The sequence below is a fragment of the Melanotaenia boesemani genome, chromosome 11 (assembly GCF_017639745.1).
Source record: "Melanotaenia boesemani isolate fMelBoe1 chromosome 11, fMelBoe1.pri, whole genome shotgun sequence".
Classification (NCBI taxonomy): Eukaryota; Metazoa; Chordata; class Actinopteri; order Atheriniformes; family Melanotaeniidae; genus Melanotaenia; species Melanotaenia boesemani.
The window spans coordinates 7,992,188-8,013,396 of record NC_055692.1 but is presented as its reverse complement, the minus strand read 5'-3'; the positions used below and the strand labels follow the sequence as shown (position 1 = coordinate 8,013,396).

The window sequence follows — 21,209 nt, the reverse complement described above, 5'->3', positions numbered from 1 at the left end:
AAATGCCACTTGACTAAAAAAGAAACGCCATCCGTGAAATGTGTCATCTGTTGTCACATTTGAATACTTAAAAAAAAAAAAAACATTATTCTGTGTGCGTTTTCGTTGCGCAGGAGTATGTATTGGGAGGACGCAGCAACGTCACCAGACGTTACAGGAAGTGCTGAGTATCAGTCAGCTGATCAGTGACAACAACGTTTGCTTCAGCCGCGGTCAAAGGTTTGTATGTTAACTTTAGCCTAGCCACTTTTATTGCCTCCTTTTAGATTTATTGTATATTGTGTAGAAAAGCATCTTTCTTTTTCTTTAGTCTTTTATTAACTAAGTAATGTCTTGTAGCATGTGGTCGTGTAGTCGGTTGGCTAGCCAGTCTTTCTAGAAAAGCTAGTCATTAACCAGCTAGCCACCACCCATAAGACATTGATAAAGACCATTAATGATTAATATTTCTTGTTTATGATACAGAACGAGATATGGCAGTTTATAAGCGATGAACAGTTTGACTTTATCCTTCACTCAAAAGTTGTATTTTTGTTTGAAAGTAGATATTTGTTGTAGCTAATAGTCATTTAGCTATCTTCAAAAGCTGATACACTACAGAATATATAAAATGAGTGTTAAATATCTTTCTGTTTTTATTTCTGTTTGTGTGAAATATTTGTATTAGAAATATGTTGTATTAGTTTTTTGTTTTTTTTATTTAAAGTTATATATAAAGTATATATATTATATAAAGTTTTAGGTTTTTGTAGAACTAAAAGGAAAAAAAATATTGACTTAAGATCACGTGACACTGAATGCTTTAAATAAAATGATTTTGTCAAAACTCCGTATTTGCTTCACAGATGGCCTACCCCACATCCAAAAACCCATTTGCAGATGACGATGATGATCAGGAAGATGTTAAGCCAAAAAACAGGGAATTTGATGATGACCCAAATGACATTGGAATGACTGATGCAGAGAGGAGGCAGAGGTATCTTCAACAAGAAGTGATGCGCACAGCACAGTCTGCTATCGACAGCAGTCACCGGTCCCTCGGCTACATCTATCAATCAGAAAAGATGGGTGTAGAAACTGCAGAGGTATGTAAAGCTTAACAGATGATATTATCCCTAAAAGGGAAAGAGTCAGCCAGAGGTCTCCCTAAGTGCACTTCTCCACTCGACTTTTTTTTGTGTGTATTTGATTCTGCAGGAGCTTATGCGACAGGGTGAAGCTCTGAGGAGGACAGACAAAATGTTAGACAACATGGATCAAGACCTGAAGACCAGTCAGAAGCATATTAACAGTATCAAGAGTGTGTGGGGTGGACTTGTCAATTACTTCAAGGGCAAACCAGAAACAAAGCAACCACCTGAGCAGCCGAAAGCCTATCAGGCCAATGAAAGGTGAGTTACAAGTCTCCTCACCTATCATATTAAAATATATATATATATATATATTATACAGCACTTTGTAGAAATTCAATATAATATCCATGAATGTTCTTATTTCTGTGGAATAATTGTATTTTTGCAGTGTTGTTCAGCTTTAGGTATTGTATTAGACACTGGCCTTTTAATGATGAAAATGCACACTTGAGAAAAAGAACATTTATCCAAATTGATGAAGTGTTTTTAAATAAATTAACTAAATTAAACCAAAACTAGTTTAAAACAAATCCCCACTAACAATAGAGCCCAACAACATGGCCATGCTTTTATTAGTCCAGGCACATTCTGATGCTCAGTAGGAGATGAAGTCTAACAATTATAACAGTGATGCTAAATCATCATTTAGAAGTGCTTGCTACTATTTTTAGAAATGTGATTTAAAAGAGGATAAAAAAATAACTCGCTTTGGTTTTCTGAAAACTTCTGTTCTATTTTTTTGACTGCCTTTCCCTTAATGAGTAAACAGAACTCCTCCTCTGACTGTCTCAGATTACAGAGTGCCATGTCCAACAGCAGAGACTATGAAGATAAGTACCAAGCTAGCCACCCCAACCTAAGAAAACTGGACACAGCTGGTATGAACTGGCACAAGAACCACTGCATGATGTTGACATGCCACAAACTGGCTGCCACCAATTTGATTCATGTGTTTCAGGTTTTGGTGCTACCGCTTCAATGGATGACAGCTCACCTAGACAGAATGGATATTCTCAAAACAGACACCTGAGGGAGGCCCATCAGACCCTTGACAACAACCTGGGTGAGAAAAAGAAAATGGTATAATAGTGTAACATTTGTAATTGCAGGTTTTGTTATTCTATTTTCCAAAAACAACTATTTTTCTGTGTTCCAAAAAAGTCCGTTTTTAGTTGCGTAACCATACAATGTACACTTTATAATCTAAAATAGTAGTGTACCAAATGTTGTATCATAGGATGTTTCTGAAAAAGAAATTTATGTAAGTATTGCTTGTCATTCAAGTTCAAAGCTAATGCTAAATATCTTTTGTTGACTTAGATGAGATGTCTGATGGCTTAAGAAGACTGAAGAACCTTGGACTTGGTCTCCAGTCTGAAATTGAAGACCAAGATGACTCTATTGATTCTCTGCTGAATAAAGTGGACAAGATGGACCTGAAGATCCACAAGACAAACCAGCAGATAAAAAATCTCAAATAAGACTCACACTTGGATTTGTCTGACGTTAGACAACCACTGCTACAGGTCAAACTTACACTTGACTCTTTATCCTGGCCTTTGTTGAGTTAAGTATGTCTTCTTTTGTTTTGTTTACATTCATCCACCAAGATATAAGTTTTTTTCTTTCTTTAACTAGTTGAATGAAATGGAGAGTCTTTGGCGATGTAGGCATTTTTTTTTTCTGATATGTAGAATTTCACTACATTTCTGGATGAATGTAGAGCTTTGTTTTTTGTTATATTTCTTTTTTTTCTTATTTTTTGGCAATTAGTTTTTAATTAATCATCACAGAATGCTATGGCTTTGATTTTGGCAACTATAGCTTCTTGCCACCTGAGCAAGTGGATGAATTGTTTAATAATTAAGAGGAGAAAGTGGGCAAAACCAGAATATTTTTGTGCTTTTGATTTGGTATTTGAATGAGCCACATGTCAGATCCTACTGTGATGCCTGAACACCTTTCACTACAAATGTATAAAAAAAAAGCAAGCAGCAAACCTAGCTCAAGTCACGTTTGCCTTAAATGTGTTATGTATGTACAGTAGAAAAGCTTCTGGATGTATGCCATGATTCTGTCTCCACTGGTGCTTCTCAACATGAGTTTTTCCATTTTGTTTGAAAAGTGCTTTTTTTTTTCTGTCAATATGTTCTTCTGCTTTTCCGGCATTTCAAACTTGATGTTTTTTTATGATGTTTTATTCAGTACTGCAGAACAAGACTTGGAATTAATTAATGTCAACATGCTTAGTGGTGGTGTGTGTATAAAAAATCCAGAATTGAAGGAATATTCCCACTATTACAAACAAAATGTCCAATATCTTCAGTAGGTTACAGTCACAGTTTTTTGAGAAAGAAATTACATGGTTATCTATGAAGTTAAAAAAATAAGTGAATTTTCATGGTTAATGTTTTTTTTTTTTTGGCCATGTAATATATGTATTGTAATCAACTCCACTGATCCAATAATAAATCATTTATTAGGGGACTCCTGGGTGTTACTCCGTTTGTGGTAAATGGAGCAGGAAGTCAAAGGAGCCACAAGGTGATGCTATATTTCAAGGTTTGCACTAGCAACTGCAATGATTATTATTCTGTACATAGCAAATTCATCCAAGATTTATTTTTCTGTAGCAAAAGAGCAACTGGGTATTTTAAGATGGAAACAAAATTGCTGCATTTAGCAGCATATATTTAAACTGAGTTCTGTCTGTTCATAGTTTACCTGAGATAAAAACCTTAAGTAAATAGTTTTAGTTTAAGCAGACGGTGTATTGCATTGAAAATACAAAAAAAATCTTTAAATATTCTGTTTTGTAAATTGTTTCATAAAACCACACACCAGTATGGTGTTTTTTTATTTTATTTGATTTTAATTATTGCTGGGTGATGATATGTGTTTACTGGCTTCATTATGGGACATCTGTGCTACTGCGTGCAGCTCTCGTGCTGACATTGAGGTGTCCATTCATTATCATTCCTCTGTGTTGGACCAGCTGGTCCTGCAGGCGCAACAAGCAGTCATTAGAATGACTTGCTAATTACAGTACCGTCTTCCTCAAACACATATAAGTTCTACACAACTTGGGGACAACACAGAGAAGAAAATGGGGGTACCAGCAGCTAAGGGCCCCAGGAGAGAGAAGTCTGAGCATGTCTAGACTACGGGGCATTTTTGTGATTTTTGTGATATTTTCATGATCGGTTGAACATGTGACATACAAACAGAAGTAAAGGAAGCCCTACCTGATATGCATCTGCTGCATCGTAAGCACAGAACAGGAAATAAAGAAACTGATGTGCTTTGCAGAACTTGAAAATGAAAAATTTTCATAGGTAAGTGTATGGATTGTACCCCTGGTCATGTCAAAAAGTTCATCATTTGCTCCACAGATGATCAAAACACACAAACTGACTGAGGAACAAAGCAGCCAAAAAACTATTTTATGTGTTTTTATATTTAGGCTTTTATACAACTGTTGTTATGTTTTGTTTCTCAATTATGCTTGTTTTTATCCTAAGCATGTCTTTTATGTTTTTGTAAAAGTTTATGCTCTTTTTTTCCCCACTGCTTTTTGTCAAGTACATTTAGTTTTTATTTAGTCATTTTGTGTATTTTTATTTCGAATGGCTTTGTAGTAATTTCTTGTCATATTATTTTCTCTCTTTTTTTTCTTTTGTTGCTGATTTGAGTCTAATAACATATCTTCTTCAGTCAATGCATTATGTATATATATATATATATATATATATATATATATATATATATATATATATATATATATATATATATAATTTAGTCAACATATAAACTTGTATATACAGTACTATAAGAGATTGGAACAGGGGATCCCAGGATTCCTTAGCTTCCCTGGCTTGTGCCCATTAGGCCAGTGCAGTAATCTGTCCACTTGTAAATGACATCACAATCACATTTTAGTTATTTCAGTGTTAACACAGCAGTGTCAGGTTGAAGGAGAATATGATGATATGACACAGTCAGATTGGATCCTTAAATAAATATTGCTGAAGAATGGACCTTGAGGTCGATGTGGCACCGCATATCCACTGATATCATCAATAAATGGAAGTCACCTCAGTTCTTTCTCTTCATGGGGGCCAAGAGGGCTTTGAACAGCTGTCTTGTCAAAAGCAAACAGTGGCCATGCTGTGACAAAAGCCGTCAATGCTGGAATGCCCCCCTTTTCAGTGTCTGTAATCCCAGAACACACTGCTGTCGGAGCCCATCAGGCACTGGGCCAGAGATGGGCCTTCCTGCCCTATGGAAAGCGTGTTTAGCAGCAGGGGCAGCGCAACAGAGAGGATGGACTGTCAGGCTGACAGCACTCTATTGCCACTGTTGTAGTGAGAGAAAATAAAGGGTTGTGCTGACGAAGGGAAGTTTGGTGGGGAGAGGATGGAGGGAGGAGAGCAGAGACAGGAGGTAGGGTAGCAGGAGAGATTGATGGAGGAGGTGAAGTTTAAGAGCCTCTAAGATGAAAAACATGAAAGTAGCAAAGTAAGGATTTCTGTTGAAGAGCTCATTTTTCCAGTGTAGATGTTTGAGATTGTGGCCTTGTCACCTTTTAAAACCCCCTTAAAAGATTAAGGATGAGGCATTCAAACTGTTAAGTCTTATTCTTGCTGTCTCAAGGGACATCCTTTCTCAGATTTTTCTTTCTAACAACAGAATGTGTGTAAGAAAATGTAAGTTATGACAATGAGTGTTACTTTTGCACACAAAGAGAATTATTACCTTTCACAACCAGACTCAACCATCCTCCTCCATGTTCAATTAACTAGTCCATACATCACATGAAGTAGAGGCACCATGGTTTTACTACGTGGTATTCAGTGTTCTCTGTACAGATTACCAAAACAAATACCAGTAGCAGATGTTCTGACACATGATGCAAACTGTTGAGTGTCTCATTCCTCATGTTTAATCTGTCCACACACGATCTTTTTGCACTTACATCACAAAAACAAACCCCCAAATTGCAGGACAATATAGCCGACAAACATGATTACACACATTAGTTGTCGTCATCCTGTTTAAACACCAGGAAAAAATGTCAAGAATGCAACAAAATGTTTTTACAGTTTACATGTTTACATTATGTTTCATATTTTAAACTATGTTTTTCTTTTAACTGTGAAATTCTGCATGTAAAAACTAGTCATAGACAGAGATATACTTATCACTGCTGCACTTACAGTTCTTAGTGCATAGGGAAGAAGTCATAAATGCTAATGTTGGTCTATGGAAAGAAAACAGAAATGAAGCAAGGAAAATATGTTAGAAAAATACAAGAAAAACTAGAGAGAAAGCAATAAAGTTGTTTATTATTGTATATTATTATTTTATTACTTATTTTCACTAATGGACAGTGTACAGAATATGCTGTGCTGCACTAATAAAGTTATCACTTGATTTGTAATAAATAAAAAGTCAAACACAGACATGTGAGAGAAAGAAAAAGTAATAGCTTTCCAGACAGAAAATCCCTATTCCAGTATGACACCTGTCCTCTTAAACCAGTTGTGATAGACATATAAGAAGAAATATTGAGCCAGTTAACTGCCCCCTGTTTTAAAATCAAGGAAGCTAAACTGTTGTTTCTTTGAAAACATCATATCAGATGAGAAAACAAGAACAGAGAGGAAAAAGAACAGGCTGTAGGGAGCATTGGGAGGAGATTCAGCTAATTACAAATATGGGAGTAACTTGGCTGAGTGTGATATTTATATTGGAGGATGTTTTGCTGATAAAACTCTCGGGCGAGCAGGGCAGGCTGTGAGAGAAAACAGTCTTGAAGCTCTTTTTTCTGTCTTAGACAGAGGACAGAGAGAACCACCATGACATTCTCTCATATGGCTTCTTTTCCTCTCAAACAATACTAGGTCTAAATTGAGGAAATTGATTTTAGCTGAGTCACTTTAGACTATTAAATACACAACCTTCCACCAGAAGGGGCAAACAATAAAGAGGAAATTTGATGAGCAACAAAAATACAAATCTAAGCACCTGAGAATCAATACCTGATATTCATCTGCACTTGCTGCAAGGGTCTTTATTAAAAAGAAATATTGATTGAAAAAACTATAGTACATAGGTATATTGACTCAAGGCTTCTAGCAAAGAATGCAACTTGGCTGAACCAGTTTAAAGCATCTCCAACCCACTGATGATTCAGAGCTCTTTGGATCAGGGCTGAAACTGAGGGCAGCAACTGCTTGTTGGATACAAATTAGTGTAACGATATAGACACATGTACATTACAAATAAACAAATATAAGTAGAAAATGTGTGAAGCTAATTATTTATATATTTTACATTATCTTTTAGCAGACACAAATTGATGGAGGTAGATAGCAAAGATTCAGAGGTAAAAAGACAGATTCCTGTGCTTTTGAGGAGAAACATAAGGCAAATATTTTAAATGCAAGGATTTCTGTGTGCTTTACAATTGGGTATACAGTACAGAGTATGAGGTGAAAAGGAATAAGTGGCAGGATATAGCTGATCTCCTTGAGTTATCCATCCAGGACTCTGGATCGGAGGGTCTGGTTGGCCGGCTGGGCTCTCTGCAGTCCACAGGAAGCTCTGAAGGGAATCCTGTCCCTGCATTCAGACATCTGAGTGTTGTGTGTCGACTCAAACAAAAAGGACAGAGTAGGGAGGACACCGGCAATGCTCAGAAGATAACTCTCGTACCCAGGAACCATGACATCCTGGAGCTGAAGCTGCAGCCCAGAATGTTCTGGAGAAAAATCCCAAATGTTTAATTTGCATAAACAGTGACACAGTCTATGGAAATTTATGTAGCTGTTTTAGGTATTTATACATTTTTTTTGGTATATTTGGTTTGTTTGTTTCTTTTTTTTTTGTTTTTTTTTGTTTTTTTTTGTTTGTTTGTTTGTTTGTTTGTTTTTTTGCAGTAGTTTTGGTCCCATTTGCCTCCAATAGTTAAGCTAAATTTCATTCTATTGAAAATTACAAACCCGCTTTACTACACCCCAAAATTTCCAGGACTGTAATAGATAAATATACTTTGTAGTTTTTTCAAGTTTGTTTTTTATTTATTTTTTTTTTTACCTGGTGTTCTCCATGCCATCTCCTCCACAACGATCTGACTTTGTCATGGCGTCACTCTGACATTCTGCACAGACCAGTCTCTCCCTCACCAGCTGAGCCGTCCACAGCTTGAGCTTACATGCTGCACTGGCCTGCTTCACTCGAAGGTAAACACAGTAACTGTAAAATAACAGAATTAAAGGGTGGGATGAGAAAAGATCAAAATTTATTGATTCAATCTTACATTTGATGATTAAAAGTCTGGAGTCAAAATGCAAAAAATGTCACATTTTTAGGCTCAGAAAAGTGAGAACTAAGCAGAGTAGGTTACTTCTTGCACAAATCTGCAACCCAGAGCTCAACATACAGTGTTTCACTCTTTGATCTGATGCCAGTATATTTTCTTGAACAGAAATGGAAAATGTGGAGTGGAAGAGACACACACACACACACACACACACAAGCCTGAAACAATCAAACTTGGCTTGAAGCCAATTGAAAATCCATCTAAATGTAATCAGACAAAATGTAAATATGTCAATAAGAAGTGTGTTCTTTTTGAAGATTATCCAGCAGTGTCATGGTCACCTGCACTATCCACTGTCAACACAGCTCAGCTTGCAGACTGGAAACAATTAAAGTCTTGTCTTTCTGATCACTGTGTTCTCTGGTGGGCACTTTGAACTTCACTCCACTATTTATTTTGTCTGCGACTCAGTCAGCTGTGAACAAACACCAATCCCAGTGGGGTGATTTTTCAATGAAAACACAAGGCTTTGGTTTTTTATCTCTATATTTGTAAGTGAGATTTAAGTCTGATTTGCTTACAAAAAATGTGACTACCAAACCTAACTAAATAAAAGAAATGTCTTTGGAATTTATATTTGTGTTTGGATTAATTAAAAATTAAATCTACTGAGGCTCTGACACATATGGTTTTGTACATGCACACATGGAGCTGTTAAAGTGGAATTTACTTACTTACATAATTCCCATAATTAGGTGTAACTTGATGCAAAATCTAATCGCACATGCAGCAAATCCCTGTTCATTCCACTAAAAATGCTGCCCCATTTGTTCCTTTGTTCCAATTTGTTATAGATCAACAAAGGTTCAGTTAAGCCTCAGCAAGTAAAATAAGAAATGTAAGCTTCTGTGCCTCTACAAATAGTTGACTCCTCTTTTGTCAGGCCATATCCCATAAACCCTGAAAACTACTGATGACATCACTGCTGAAAATTGGCATTTTGGACATATTGGCATATTGGCAATTTGGTCAATAATGAATAACTATAGGTCCATCTCAATACCTCACATTTTTAAGTAAAATGGTAGAAAAAGCTGTTTATCAACAGCTTTACAATTATGTTGCTGTCTTTCAGTCAGGATTTCAGCCATGTGACAGCATTGAAACTGCTCTTGTCTAAGTCTTAGAAAGAGATAGTGACAGAAGTTTGGATGGGAACTGGGTGGGAATCTCCAGTCCAGTTCTGAATTGGTCCTACTTGACAAACGGGACCAGCATTGGTAATTATACTTCTTCTCAAACAAAGGTGACCGAAGGTGTTCCCCAAGGCTCCTTCATGGGTGCCTTATTGTTCAGCTTCTATATGCTCTTTGCTAGCTCAGATCATGGAAACAAACAAAATTCCTTACCTCCTCACTGTATGTATTCTGTTGTCTTTTTCACTGTCTATTTTAGCTTGTTCTAGCATTTCTGTTATTGCTTTAAGATGGTTTTAGTTCTTCTATTTTCATCTCTATTGTTCTTTTTTGTTTTGTTTTGTTCTTTTGCACCCTGCTGTAATGATTTTTATGCTTTATGTTGTCCCACTTTGAGTTGTCCTGTACATGAAATGTGCTATACAAATAAATCTGCCTTGTCTTGCCTAATTTTCAATAAACAGAACATAATTAAAAGAAAACCAAAGATAATTCATGTCTCTGTCACTTGTTTCCTTGGTCAACCATGATACCATCAACACACCAGATGTCTATGTAAAATTACCTGAACTTGAGCCCATTTATGAGTAATGTGCTTACAGTTCCCCAGTGTTTTGTACTTCAGTCTAAACAGAAGTATCTGATGTCCATTTTAATCAGTTTAAAAGGCTGTGGGCAATCAGAAAACCAGCCAGGGCTTCATTCCCTTGCCTTGGATTTATCCAGCTCTGAGAACATCTGCAGTCAGCTCAGATTAGAGATGACATGTGTGCAAAAAGGGTTTCCATTTACTTGGATTAACGTTTCTTATGGGTTAAGGTCAGCTCATGATGCAAATATTCAGTGTCAGAGTTCATGTTACATAGCAAAAGCATTTTTAAAATTGTATGTGCTACAGCAACCTTGGCCTTGGTCTGTATTATCTAATCTTCATGCAAGGTTGATCTTGGAGCAACCTTTAAACAAAATACAAATTTAAATGAACCTGAAATAATAATCAGCAGCCTTGAATGCTGAGGATGAAAGCCAAAACAAGCTGAATCTGAAAGTTTTCTTATGTAGAATACTTGCTGGCCAGAAAGTTTGGAAGTGAAAAGTTTGAGGCACTTTTAAAAGTATTGCCTCTAAAACACTGAATATTTTGAACATAAAGAAAAAACATGTTATGCATTTTTTAATTGAAATTGTCTGCAAACTACAAACCCCTGTTTCAGCACAGACATGCTGCATAAATTGTAAATACAAACAGAATGCAATTATTAAACAATTTATGATGGATGTAATTGAAATAGATTTTAAAAACGTCAGGGTCACAGCATATGTTGCTCCAAAACATTGATGGTGACCAGAAAACTTCCCAGATACAATCTATCCATGTCATTCTTTCTAACATGCAGAGAATTTACAAAGAGCAAAGTCTACTTCCAAGCCTTTATATTTTTCTAAGCCCAGCCACATGTTGTTGGAGCTTAAACCAAAGAAAAAAGCAAGTGCAGGTAAAACCTAAAATTTCAAATAAAACAAAACCAAATGTACCAAAAGGGGTCCACGGTCTATGTAAACTCTCTTCCAATATCCTTACACAGGCACCTCTTCCTGAAAGCAGATACACTTGCCAACTTTCTGAGCCTGAAAGATGCAGTTTGTGGAGACCACAGGACCATTTTCCACTTTGTTTCAATCATTGAGATTCAATTAATATACACAGAGTGGCAGCAGCTGAGTTTTTGCAAGACAGTCAACTCCGTCACACACACTCCAAATAAAAAATGCTTATAACTAGCTCTATAGAGAAGGTAAAAGTTAAAGGGATATGCAGTATCTAGTGGTCATGAGAGAAACTGCATGACAAGGGTAAAAAGAATGTGTTTCACTTCATGATCATTTTCTAACCATAACCAAGTAGTTTTGATTTTTAATCCCGTTGAAGTGATTTAAAAACCTCAAACCAAGTTTTATTATAACATGTTGTATTTACATGTAACCATGGCAGCCAGTAGAAGGGCATTCTTGGAGGTGACAATCATGTTGTAAAAAGTGTATTTTTGTTAAAACAACACTAATTTTCTAATTCTACTAAATCCAGCCAGTAAGGTGTTGTCATGTTACTGACAGAACATATATTGTCTTAACCTCTTCTCACACAAAGGCCCATGGTTGAAATCGATGCAGTAAACTGTGGGATCCAACTCCCCTTCATCTTTATGAGGACTTTATGGCTTCTTCAACAATAAACTTGAGAATGACATCTACTCTGATGCAGACACACTCATTTGAAGCATATTTCTCCTGTGCCATTACAATATTATGATTCATATTTAAGGGTAAAAATGGACACATATTACCTTTTTTTCTTTGCATTTGGCTCTAACTTGCATTTCCGGAAGAAACAACAAATTATGATTACTAAAGAAGATTGTCAGAAGCACTGAAGTCACACAGGGACTCTATAAAATTATGTTTGGCTTGAATGCATCTCTGACTGAGGGCCTGAAAATGACAGAAAGTAGTTAGTCTTGTTTCTGGACAGTGGAACGAGCAAGGTTCTTTTTCAAATGGTGAAACATTTGAAACAAGTTGCTGTTTATTCTTCCACGTAGTTTCACAGAAAGTCTAAAAGCTAATGTAAGTGGTCTGTTGCTAATTATCCTAATTTTATAGCATGGCACAATTTTAAAATGTGTTCCTGCCATCAACAAAATTTCTAAGTTTCAACTTTTAATTTTGCTGCACAACATCTCCTGAAAAACAAATGTGACCATTAAACATGCTGCACAGTTCGACTTAGCCCTCTCTGGACTGACTGCACCGAAATCCAGAAATCCTAGTGATGAACGAAAGGCTAGTAGTTTGTGGTCAGATATGAAAGCCTTGCCTGGCCTTTTCCTCCTTCACCAGCATATGTGGTCGCCTCCAAGGGTCCTTGAAGTTTCTCTTGAAAGAGTCAGGCAGGATCTTTGCCACCTCTGGACATCAGTTGTGAGGTTGGACATAAAAAGAGAGCAAATGTCAGATATTCTCTTTCTTCCACTTGGAATCATCATACGAATCATATTATTTAATCTCTCGCAATTCATTGTTTAACTAAAACTGATTTAATTAATTAGACAGCTCAGAGTGATGTAGACTAATGGTAATCAGTTTTCCTTGGACATGATCTACTTGGAAAATTGCCTGTGTTCTGGTATTCTGGGGAAATGTGTTAACAGTTTGGAGCATATCCGAGGCATTGAAATAGTCCAGCTGGAGATGAAGTTCCACAACAGATGTGTAGAAATGTGTTGCATTAAGTAAATCTGTTAACAAGTTGTTCCCCAGAGAAAACTTAAAAAACAAATAAATATGTGACAGAGTCCACCCCAGGGGCACATACGTGAATAAATGCATGCATGTAAAGGCATGCGGAAAAAAAACAGACTCTTACCTTTCACAGTGTTGCAAATGGCATCATTTCCAAAGCATCCTCGTCGCTGTTTGAGGTCTGGACAGGGTGTGCCTCCATTTCTGGGGGGAACAGAAACTTGGCGACTCCTCTCTGTGCTGCCAACTCCACAAAGAGATGTGCATGATGACCAGGGACCCCATGATCCCACACCACAATCAATGGCTGCTGGGGGCGAAGCAAGAAGAGTGGGAGATCAGCCAGGATTTTCACAAAGCAGGAAAAGACTAAGTTATCACTGACAAAAATCCAAAGAGAGCCATTTTTACTTTCTTTTTTGTTAACCCAGTGAAAATAGAAAATGTTCCCCTAATCTTTGCACGAGCAACAGCACACATCCTAACTTAGACTAGGTAGGCAGGTGACACTGTGACTGGGTCATTACAAACTATTTAATTCCCAGACTCCGGAAGTCTGTAACCCTTGTCATATGTGTGGGGTCCATTTACACCGGGGTTAATTTTGCATCCTGTTCTCTCTCGTTTCCCCCCTTTAACACACATGCACGCCCGTGAACTCAGCACACCACATAAACTGCAGCAGCAACAACTAAACTTCCTGTCCAGTAGGCAGATTTAGCCAATTACATCAAACTAAAAGGAAGTTGCATTACTTAGATTGCTGCTCTGATCAAAGCCAAGAGACTCCAGCAGTAATCAAGCCCTGTCCAGCACAGGCATTTAATAGCAGCAGACATTTAACAGTCTTGTTTTGGGTAGGAAGTGCACACTTCATAAACAAGAGAAAGCAAGGTACCTAAAAGTTACTGCAAATATTGATAAATGCAAACATGTACATTTAGACTGCAAATCGTGTAAACAATTATTGTTTAATACAATGAGAGCAGGTGCACTCAGCCTGAAAATGATAGTAAAATTATTGGGAAGGAGTGGATAAATATATCATAACTGAGTCTAATACTCTCTCTCCAACTAACCTACCTCACTTTATCTTCATAATACTCACTCATCCATCAGTACAATGCTGTGAGGGAGTAATTGTGTGTGTGTGTGTGTGGGTGGGTGTGTGTGATTGTGTGTGTACATGTGTGTGTTACCAGGAGAAAGAGAGCTTTTAAGGTGCCGACTGTTCAGTTTATTCCCATGGTCCTATTGGGGTTTCAGATGGGTGGGGGTGGCTGCCTTAGTGGCACAACCCATCCACAAAGCCACTGTGGATTCCCTGCATTCCTGAAAATTAGTGCTGCCCACCTGATACTCGCCTTTCCCAGATCACCACACACACACACACACACACACACACACACATATATGTATGTATATATATATTTATACTGCCTGATAAATTTAACTGATAAAACCTCCCTGCTCCATCCTCAGCCATCACCCTAAAATTCATACACATGCTTATTCCCTTGAGCAAACATCGTAAATGATATGATTCCACTGAAAAGGGCATGATGGGATCAGACACCCAGCAACTTCCTACTCTGACCTCCTCCACCTCTCTTATCCTTGCTCCTGGCGGCCTGCCTTTCCTTCCCTCCTCTACATCCTCTGACGTTCAGGGGCAGTTTTGATGTTGCTGTTTTCTTTTCGTAAAACAGCTCAAATATAAGCAAGCAGAGAACTTGAGGCCTTTACTGCAGAGGTGTATAACTGATAGGGTCGACTCATTCCTTCACCCACGGGGAAACAGGGCTATTATCTCTTTGATCCACATACACAGGAATAGGACTACGGCCCAGTCTGGAAATCCCAGCCTGTTGGCCCTGAGCCACCACAGGTCAGAAGGAAATGGCTAAACTGTGGTGGTCCCTCATTCTGTTTCTGGTGCAACAATCCTACCACCCACATGATAACCTCTCTGACAGCCTGACCCACACAGTCGCCATTGTGTCCAGTTTACATTGTGATGAGATTGTTGGAAAGCCTGCCACCACCTCTGACCTCTGGCCCCAATACAGGAAACAAATTGCACTCATTATCAGCTCATTTAGCTTCTGGCGTTGGTTTTTGGAACTTAAAATTTTAAGTTTTCCTTCTATTAGGAATTTTATTTAAAAAAAAAGAGAGAGGTAGTTTAATCAAACTGAGGAATTAGTTTCTAACATCTTCACGTACTGTAAAATATAAATGTTTTCAGCCAAGCTGTAGTCATTCTAGCTACACTGTGATAAAATCATTATCCAGCTCTGCAAAGTGACATTCTTTTGTTTTCCCTTCCACTTTTCTTGAGTTGTCCTTCCACATTAGGTCATAACAAAAGAGTTAAAAGCCCAATTTGTCCAGCTCTTTCCCTTTTTTCCTCCATCTGTCTCCTTTTTTGTCCCCGTGCAACTACCCCCACTTCTTCATTGATGGGTCACAGATGTCCAGCTGGTCTGGAGGGCCACTAAACCTCAAAACCACCACAGCCACCCTCCTTCCACTGTAGAATCAAGCCTCGATCCCATCAGACAAGCCTTGTAATGTTCAACAACTTGAACCATATGCCCATTAATAGGGTTGAAAGACACAGTCCCTTAATAACAGGGTGGCATGTAAATGTTTCCTGTACAGAAGACGGTAGCTAAACAAACCAACTCATGTATGACATTAATTACAAACACATCTGAGACAGATTTTTTTTTTCTTTAACGGCAGAATCTTGCTAAGGAGTTTGTATTGTTTGGCTTCACAACACCATAACTGCTCCAAAAAAATAATTTTCCTTACAGAAAAACAAATAAAATGAACAAGAAAATAAAACAAAACAGAAAATTAAAAGAAAATTTGTGGTTAGTTTTGGGGTGAAAGAATAAATACTAGCAGGGAAATGCAAATGCTTCCATGCGGACAATTTTGGTGGACCTAATAAAGATGTTACTTTGGCCCACCCACAGACCAGTTTTCTTTTCTAGACTTTACTGATGCATATCAGTTAAAACTTAAAAAAACTTAAAAAATCTTCGTCTGGTCATGGCAAGGCCAGATGTCAGACTAAATTTGCAACCAGCAATGAGTGCAGTTCATGGAGACTGGGATGAAATGATCAGTAAAAATTTAAACAGCTGGTCCATTTCAAGTTAAAACGAGAGCATGTGGGAAGCAAGGAAGAAGAAAAGGGAGTGAAATAGGTGGAAAGAAGTAAATATCATTGCATTACAACATGCAGCACCCTAGAGGAAAGGAAGCCTGCTAGGGAGTTGAATGATGAGCCAAATTCTCATTTATCTGAGGAAGAGGGAAGAATTTGTCTTCCTGTTAAGAGTGAGAAGTACCAGACACCACAGCAGAGGAGAGGACCTGCTTCCTCGAGCCTCCTGTGGACCAGTGTGATCTCTTGAGTCTGCAAAAAGGAATAACAATCATCTTGATGGGAGACACGCTGTTAAGTTGTAAGGTCTGACACATATGAAATCTAAAGTCTATAAATATACCCATTTTCTAAGGGATAGATGCCCCTTAACAAAAAAAGAGAAAAAAAATCAACGAGGAGTCATAGTTGCTTTGTTCTGCTTGTTGTTATAATATATAAAGGTGTGTGTGTATGTGTGTGTGTGTGTGTATGTGTGTGTGTGTGTGTGGGGGGGGGGGGGGGGGTGTTGGGGGGGGGGGCGTTTACATCTATTGTAGACATAGATCTGCTGTTTTTCTGAAGAAATATAAATAGAAAAAAATATTAGAAAAAATGTAGAAAAAAAAAAATTAAGCGTGCAAGTTTTCCTTTAATCTTTGTATAAATCTGGCAGGATTATGGTTGGATATTTGATTACTCATCCTGGCAGAATCTGTAGTCCAAAGTTTGTTGAATATTTTGCACAGACCCAACTTTTTAAGACTTCTTTGTTCTCTTTGACACAGTTGAACTTAGAAAGACAAGTCCAAATTCTTAATGTGAGTCTGCTTCATTTATTCAACTTCCAGTTTTGATGTGTTTGGTGAAACTGTCCTTCTATATCACCTGTTTGTTTCTAAGCTTAAACTAATTAGCTGTAATAGCAAAATGTGGACAAATTAATTAATTCTTCAGCTTAACTTTTCCTTATCCTTGTGCTACATATTAGCGGTTCTTGGGATGTTCCTGACCATTGGAACCATTTTTTTCTGAGCTAAATGGAAAATTTTGGTTTTCTTCCAGAGTGCAAATTAGCTGCATCTCCCACTAAGCTGCAGTTGTTCATGATACTGATACTTTTTGTATGTATAAAATTAAATCCTCTGGCTCATATTACTGGTACTCTTTGACTGAATAACAAACAAGTAAGTAAAAGATGTGAGTGCTCTCAAAGAACCCTTAGTAGGTGCAGTAAATCATGATCACTGAAGGAAAGGTAAGCTGGCGAGTTAAGACATTTTGGGACATTCAGTACCACTGAAATCATACGCAGCTACATCTCTTAACGGCAATAAAATTGTGCTTTGGTCTTGTTGTTGTCCCTGATTCATTACACCAATAAGTGATTGTGTCTGAATGGTGCAGTGTAACAGGATTTTGGTTGTTCCTATGACACTACCTAGTCTGAGCTCTTTGAACAGCTACACCTGACAAAAGTTAATAACAGCCTGTGACAGTACACAGGAAAGCTCCTTGATGTGCTGCCTTGCTATTGGATTTCACCCAGATAAAGGTTAGAGTGGGTGATAAAATATCAGGGTGCTTTGATGGAACAGATCCATCCTGTGTTTATACTGTGAAGATGCTCAAGTTGCACAGGAAGTCAGGGTGTTTTCTAACATCACTTAGGGTTAGTGATCCATGAACAGAAAGGTTCATGGTATACTTGGTTTTCCTATCGTGTCCAGACTTATCTATGGAAACTATGCCAACTGATCAAGAAAGGAGACCACAAACTACACAGGTTAAAGCTGCTGACAGCTAATTTCTTTCGCATGAGGAATTCAGTAGACATGTTTTGATTTAGAGTTACTGTTACCCACATCCAGATGGAGAACATAATCCACCTTCAGCAGCACCTGCACCATGACACAGAATGACTGTTGTTTGTATCGAGCAATCAGAGGAACATATGAGGTGCACTGCGTTAAATCTTTGCATAATGTAAAAAAGAAACAGTGCACATGGCAGCTGCGACCTTTGTGGAGCCAACAGATGTTCAACAATACAGTGATGAAGACTAAACACTAACCTGAGCTGCTTGCCTGTGCTCACTCACTCTGTTAACTCACAGCTTGGTAGACACATGGGATGAAGTGATGCCTAGAATCCATCAGCTGGTTGTGGGTTTGTAAATTCTGTTTCTACATACCTCACTAACAGATTTGTGAATACCAGCTAATAAGACTTGAGTTTTGAGTGTTGCCTCTTAATGTTTGAAGAGTTTTGGTTTTCAAGGTTTAGTTCCATATTATCATTACCTCCATCACATTACTTATGCAAACAAGTTGAAATCAATGACTCAAGTCACAATTAAACCACTTTTTTAGATCACAGTAAAGAGACAGCACTCTGACAAAGGTTTGCTACCATAAATGTGCCTAAATAAAGGGCTCTTTAGCTCATAGGATTGACCCTGCAGGTGCTTGTTACTGTGCACTTAAAACAGCTTTAAGTTTGTCTACTGACAGATTATCACTCCTTGTGAGTTGTTTCAACTGTTAGGACTGTCTCAGTCACAGCTCAGCGTTTCCTATCTGTCACATCTCAGGCACAGCTGTAATCCTGACCATCTTTGGCAGTCTGTTACCATGGTGTCCACTCCTTCATTTGTCCTTAAATAGTAGCAGCCAGGGTGATGAGGGTAAGAGGTTACTCAAACTCTCACTGAATTTTGTGAATGGTTGATCTCAAAGTATAGCTTTGTTCAATATTGAAAAGACAACTTGCATTTATGTTTGTAATTTTCCTGTGATCACACACACCACTGTCCAACTACTGAATGGCCAGGCTGTGTAATTTCATGCTTTGTTGTAAAGGCCAAGAGTCAACACTGCAGTCCTAAAAACACACACACAACTTTCTTTTAAGACAAATACAACAAAGACAAGAGATATTTCTTAGTTCCTGTAAAAGTGGTCACTTCTGGCTGCTCTTCGAAAACAAACAGCCGTGCACTGGAGACAGTTATGTGTAGTATGTCTCACTGTCTTTGTCACCTCAATGCCAGCCATCCCTGCCCTAAAGTGGACAACAATTGATAACAGGCTCACTGGGCAGCACGCAGCTGGAATTTGAGGAAATCTTTTTTTCTCTCTCTCTCGTATTCAAGCCCCCAAAATGTAAACATATTCGGAAATGGTCAGATTTAAAACTTCACTGTCTAGAGCAGAACGAGCAACTCACCAGATATCTGGCACACGTGCTGATAGTCTTCGCAGCAGTCTCTGGTTTTCTGACAGTATGTATCACAGTAGCACACCGTTTTTCTCCTGGTGTACTCAAAACATTCGTTATTCCGGCCGGTGCAGCAGTTTGGGCTGTCCCTCTCCCTGCAGCCCGCTTCAGTCGGTGGGACAAATTCACCACAGAAAAATGCTAAATATCCACAAACTACAAAACCGAGGCGCGCTGAACCCCATACACGCGCTCCCATGGCGGAAAGGGCACCTGCTCCACAGTCACACTCCGCTGAGGCTTCACCTTGAAGCTTGAATCTGAGTTATATTATTGAGGCAAATGTTGCGTTTTCTATATAAAATACAAGTGCAACATGGTCTTTTAACTTCTGTGTTGGCACCTACACAGTCGACGGATGCGTAAAATTGAAGTTCTGTGCGCAACAGCTCTCCTCTATTTGTCTGCCAGACGCCGCCCCTTCAAACAAATGGTTGTTGCGAAAGACGTACAGTACCAGAATTTTCTCTTTTGTTCGATTACTTAATATTGGTATAGAAAAATCAAATAAAATATAAAGCAGTTCATGTTCTAACTTAAACCGCCAACTGATTTCAAAATGGGACTTGAGAAAGCTCTAACAAAATTAGCTCCAAAGCGGACATTTTAGGGCTACTTTCGTACTGCAACCACAAACTTATCAAGGAACAGCGACACAAGTTCAAATAAATCTGCATGTCATACGTTTTAAGTTAGAATATATACGTAAACAACACATGGAAGGTATCTGCTGCCAGATTTAGCTCAAAATCACGAAATCAAATTCAGCACCACGGTCAGCGATGGAGCCCTTTTATATGAAGTTAATGAGCAAATAAAAGAGAAAAACAGAGTTAGCGTGCAGCCACTGCGCAAAACAAGGAGACAAGGGAGGGGGGGACCAAATCATTCTCACTCATCCCATAGACCTAACTGCGTCCAGCCCACTGAAAGACAGGCCGATGAACAATAACATTACTCATCCTTTTCTGAGTGAATGAAGAACTTCAGTAGTAGTTGGTGCTGTAAAAGCGCGTAAAGATAAACAGCAAAAGACAATACTAATCAGTTTGACTTACAGCCACCATGTCAAAGATTATTTTAAAATATCACTTAGAATTAATTTTCCTGTTTTACTTTGCTTTTTAAATAAAAATGGCACCACTTGTCTCGATGCATTTATCTATTGAGGTGCTGTTTGGAGGTCTTCATTTTATCAAGATAACGTTTAAAGAAGCTGAGGAAAGATATCTCAATATCCCAAAGATACAAATATAATCTAAAACCCTGAGCTGTGTGGTTAATGCCTGTGAGGATGATGAGATATTTTTAAAGGCGATTTGGCAGTTAACTCTCCTGCAGCAGATAGGAGAGAATGAGAAGGAGAAGGAGGAGAAGGAGGAGGAGGAGGAGGAGAGGGGGTGATGATGTTAAGATGAAGGGAAGCGGGTGGGCTCTTTGACGCTCCTCATAAAGCCCTATTGTACAGATATGAAGAATGGTAAGGCGTCTCTCATCATTGTGGTATGTGTGTTTGTGTGTGTGTTTGTGTGTAATTGAGCAGAGCTCAATAGATGTGTTTGAGTCACAGCACCCTCTAGTGTTTAATAAATAATCTGCACAATTTACAGTATTTCTGTCTCAGCGCTGTTGACGTAGTAGTCTCAAGAACATAAATAAATAAATAAAAAACACTGTATTTTAATGTAGTTTAGGGGCACTGAGTAAAATAACTCAGGCTTGACATTTGCAGATTCCATCCATCCATTATCTATACCGCTTCGTCCATTGAGGGTTGCGGGGAAGCTGGAGCCTTACCCAGCATTTAGCAGGTGAGA

At 38.2% G+C, this 21,209-nt stretch overlaps 2 protein-coding genes across 3 annotated transcripts; one reads left to right on the top strand and one right to left on the bottom strand.

Moving 5' to 3' along the window:
• Positions 1 to 113: 113 nt before the first annotated feature.
• Positions 114 to 3,620, top strand: snap29 (synaptosome associated protein 29). Its single transcript, XM_042000101.1, has 6 exons — positions 114 to 219; positions 846 to 1,085; positions 1,198 to 1,391; positions 1,926 to 2,011; positions 2,092 to 2,196; positions 2,454 to 3,620. Exons 2-6 carry the CDS (start codon positions 846 to 848, stop codon positions 2,612 to 2,614), a joined length of 786 nt encoding a protein of 261 aa, XP_041856035.1. The 5' UTR covers positions 114 to 219; the 3' UTR covers positions 2,615 to 3,620.
• Positions 3,621 to 6,461: 2,841 nt separating this feature from the next.
• Positions 6,462 to 20,154, bottom strand: si:dkey-178e17.3 (somatomedin-B and thrombospondin type-1 domain-containing protein). 2 transcript variants are annotated; one of them, XM_042000597.1, is made up of 5 exons: positions 19,342 to 20,154; positions 13,078 to 13,263; positions 12,529 to 12,619; positions 8,232 to 8,390; positions 6,462 to 7,896 (listed from the first exon to the last, which is right to left on the bottom strand). In XM_042000597.1, the coding sequence occupies exons 1-5, from the start codon at positions 19,589 to 19,591 to the stop codon at positions 7,791 to 7,793; spliced, it is 792 nt and encodes a 263-aa protein (XP_041856531.1). In that variant the 5' UTR covers positions 19,592 to 20,154; the 3' UTR covers positions 6,462 to 7,790. The 2 variants fall into 2 exon arrangements, with proteins under 2 accessions (XP_041856531.1, XP_041856532.1); XM_042000598.1 differs by having other exon boundaries at positions 13,078 to 13,260; positions 19,342 to 20,153.
• Between the last annotated feature and the right edge of the window lie 1,055 nt (positions 20,155 to 21,209).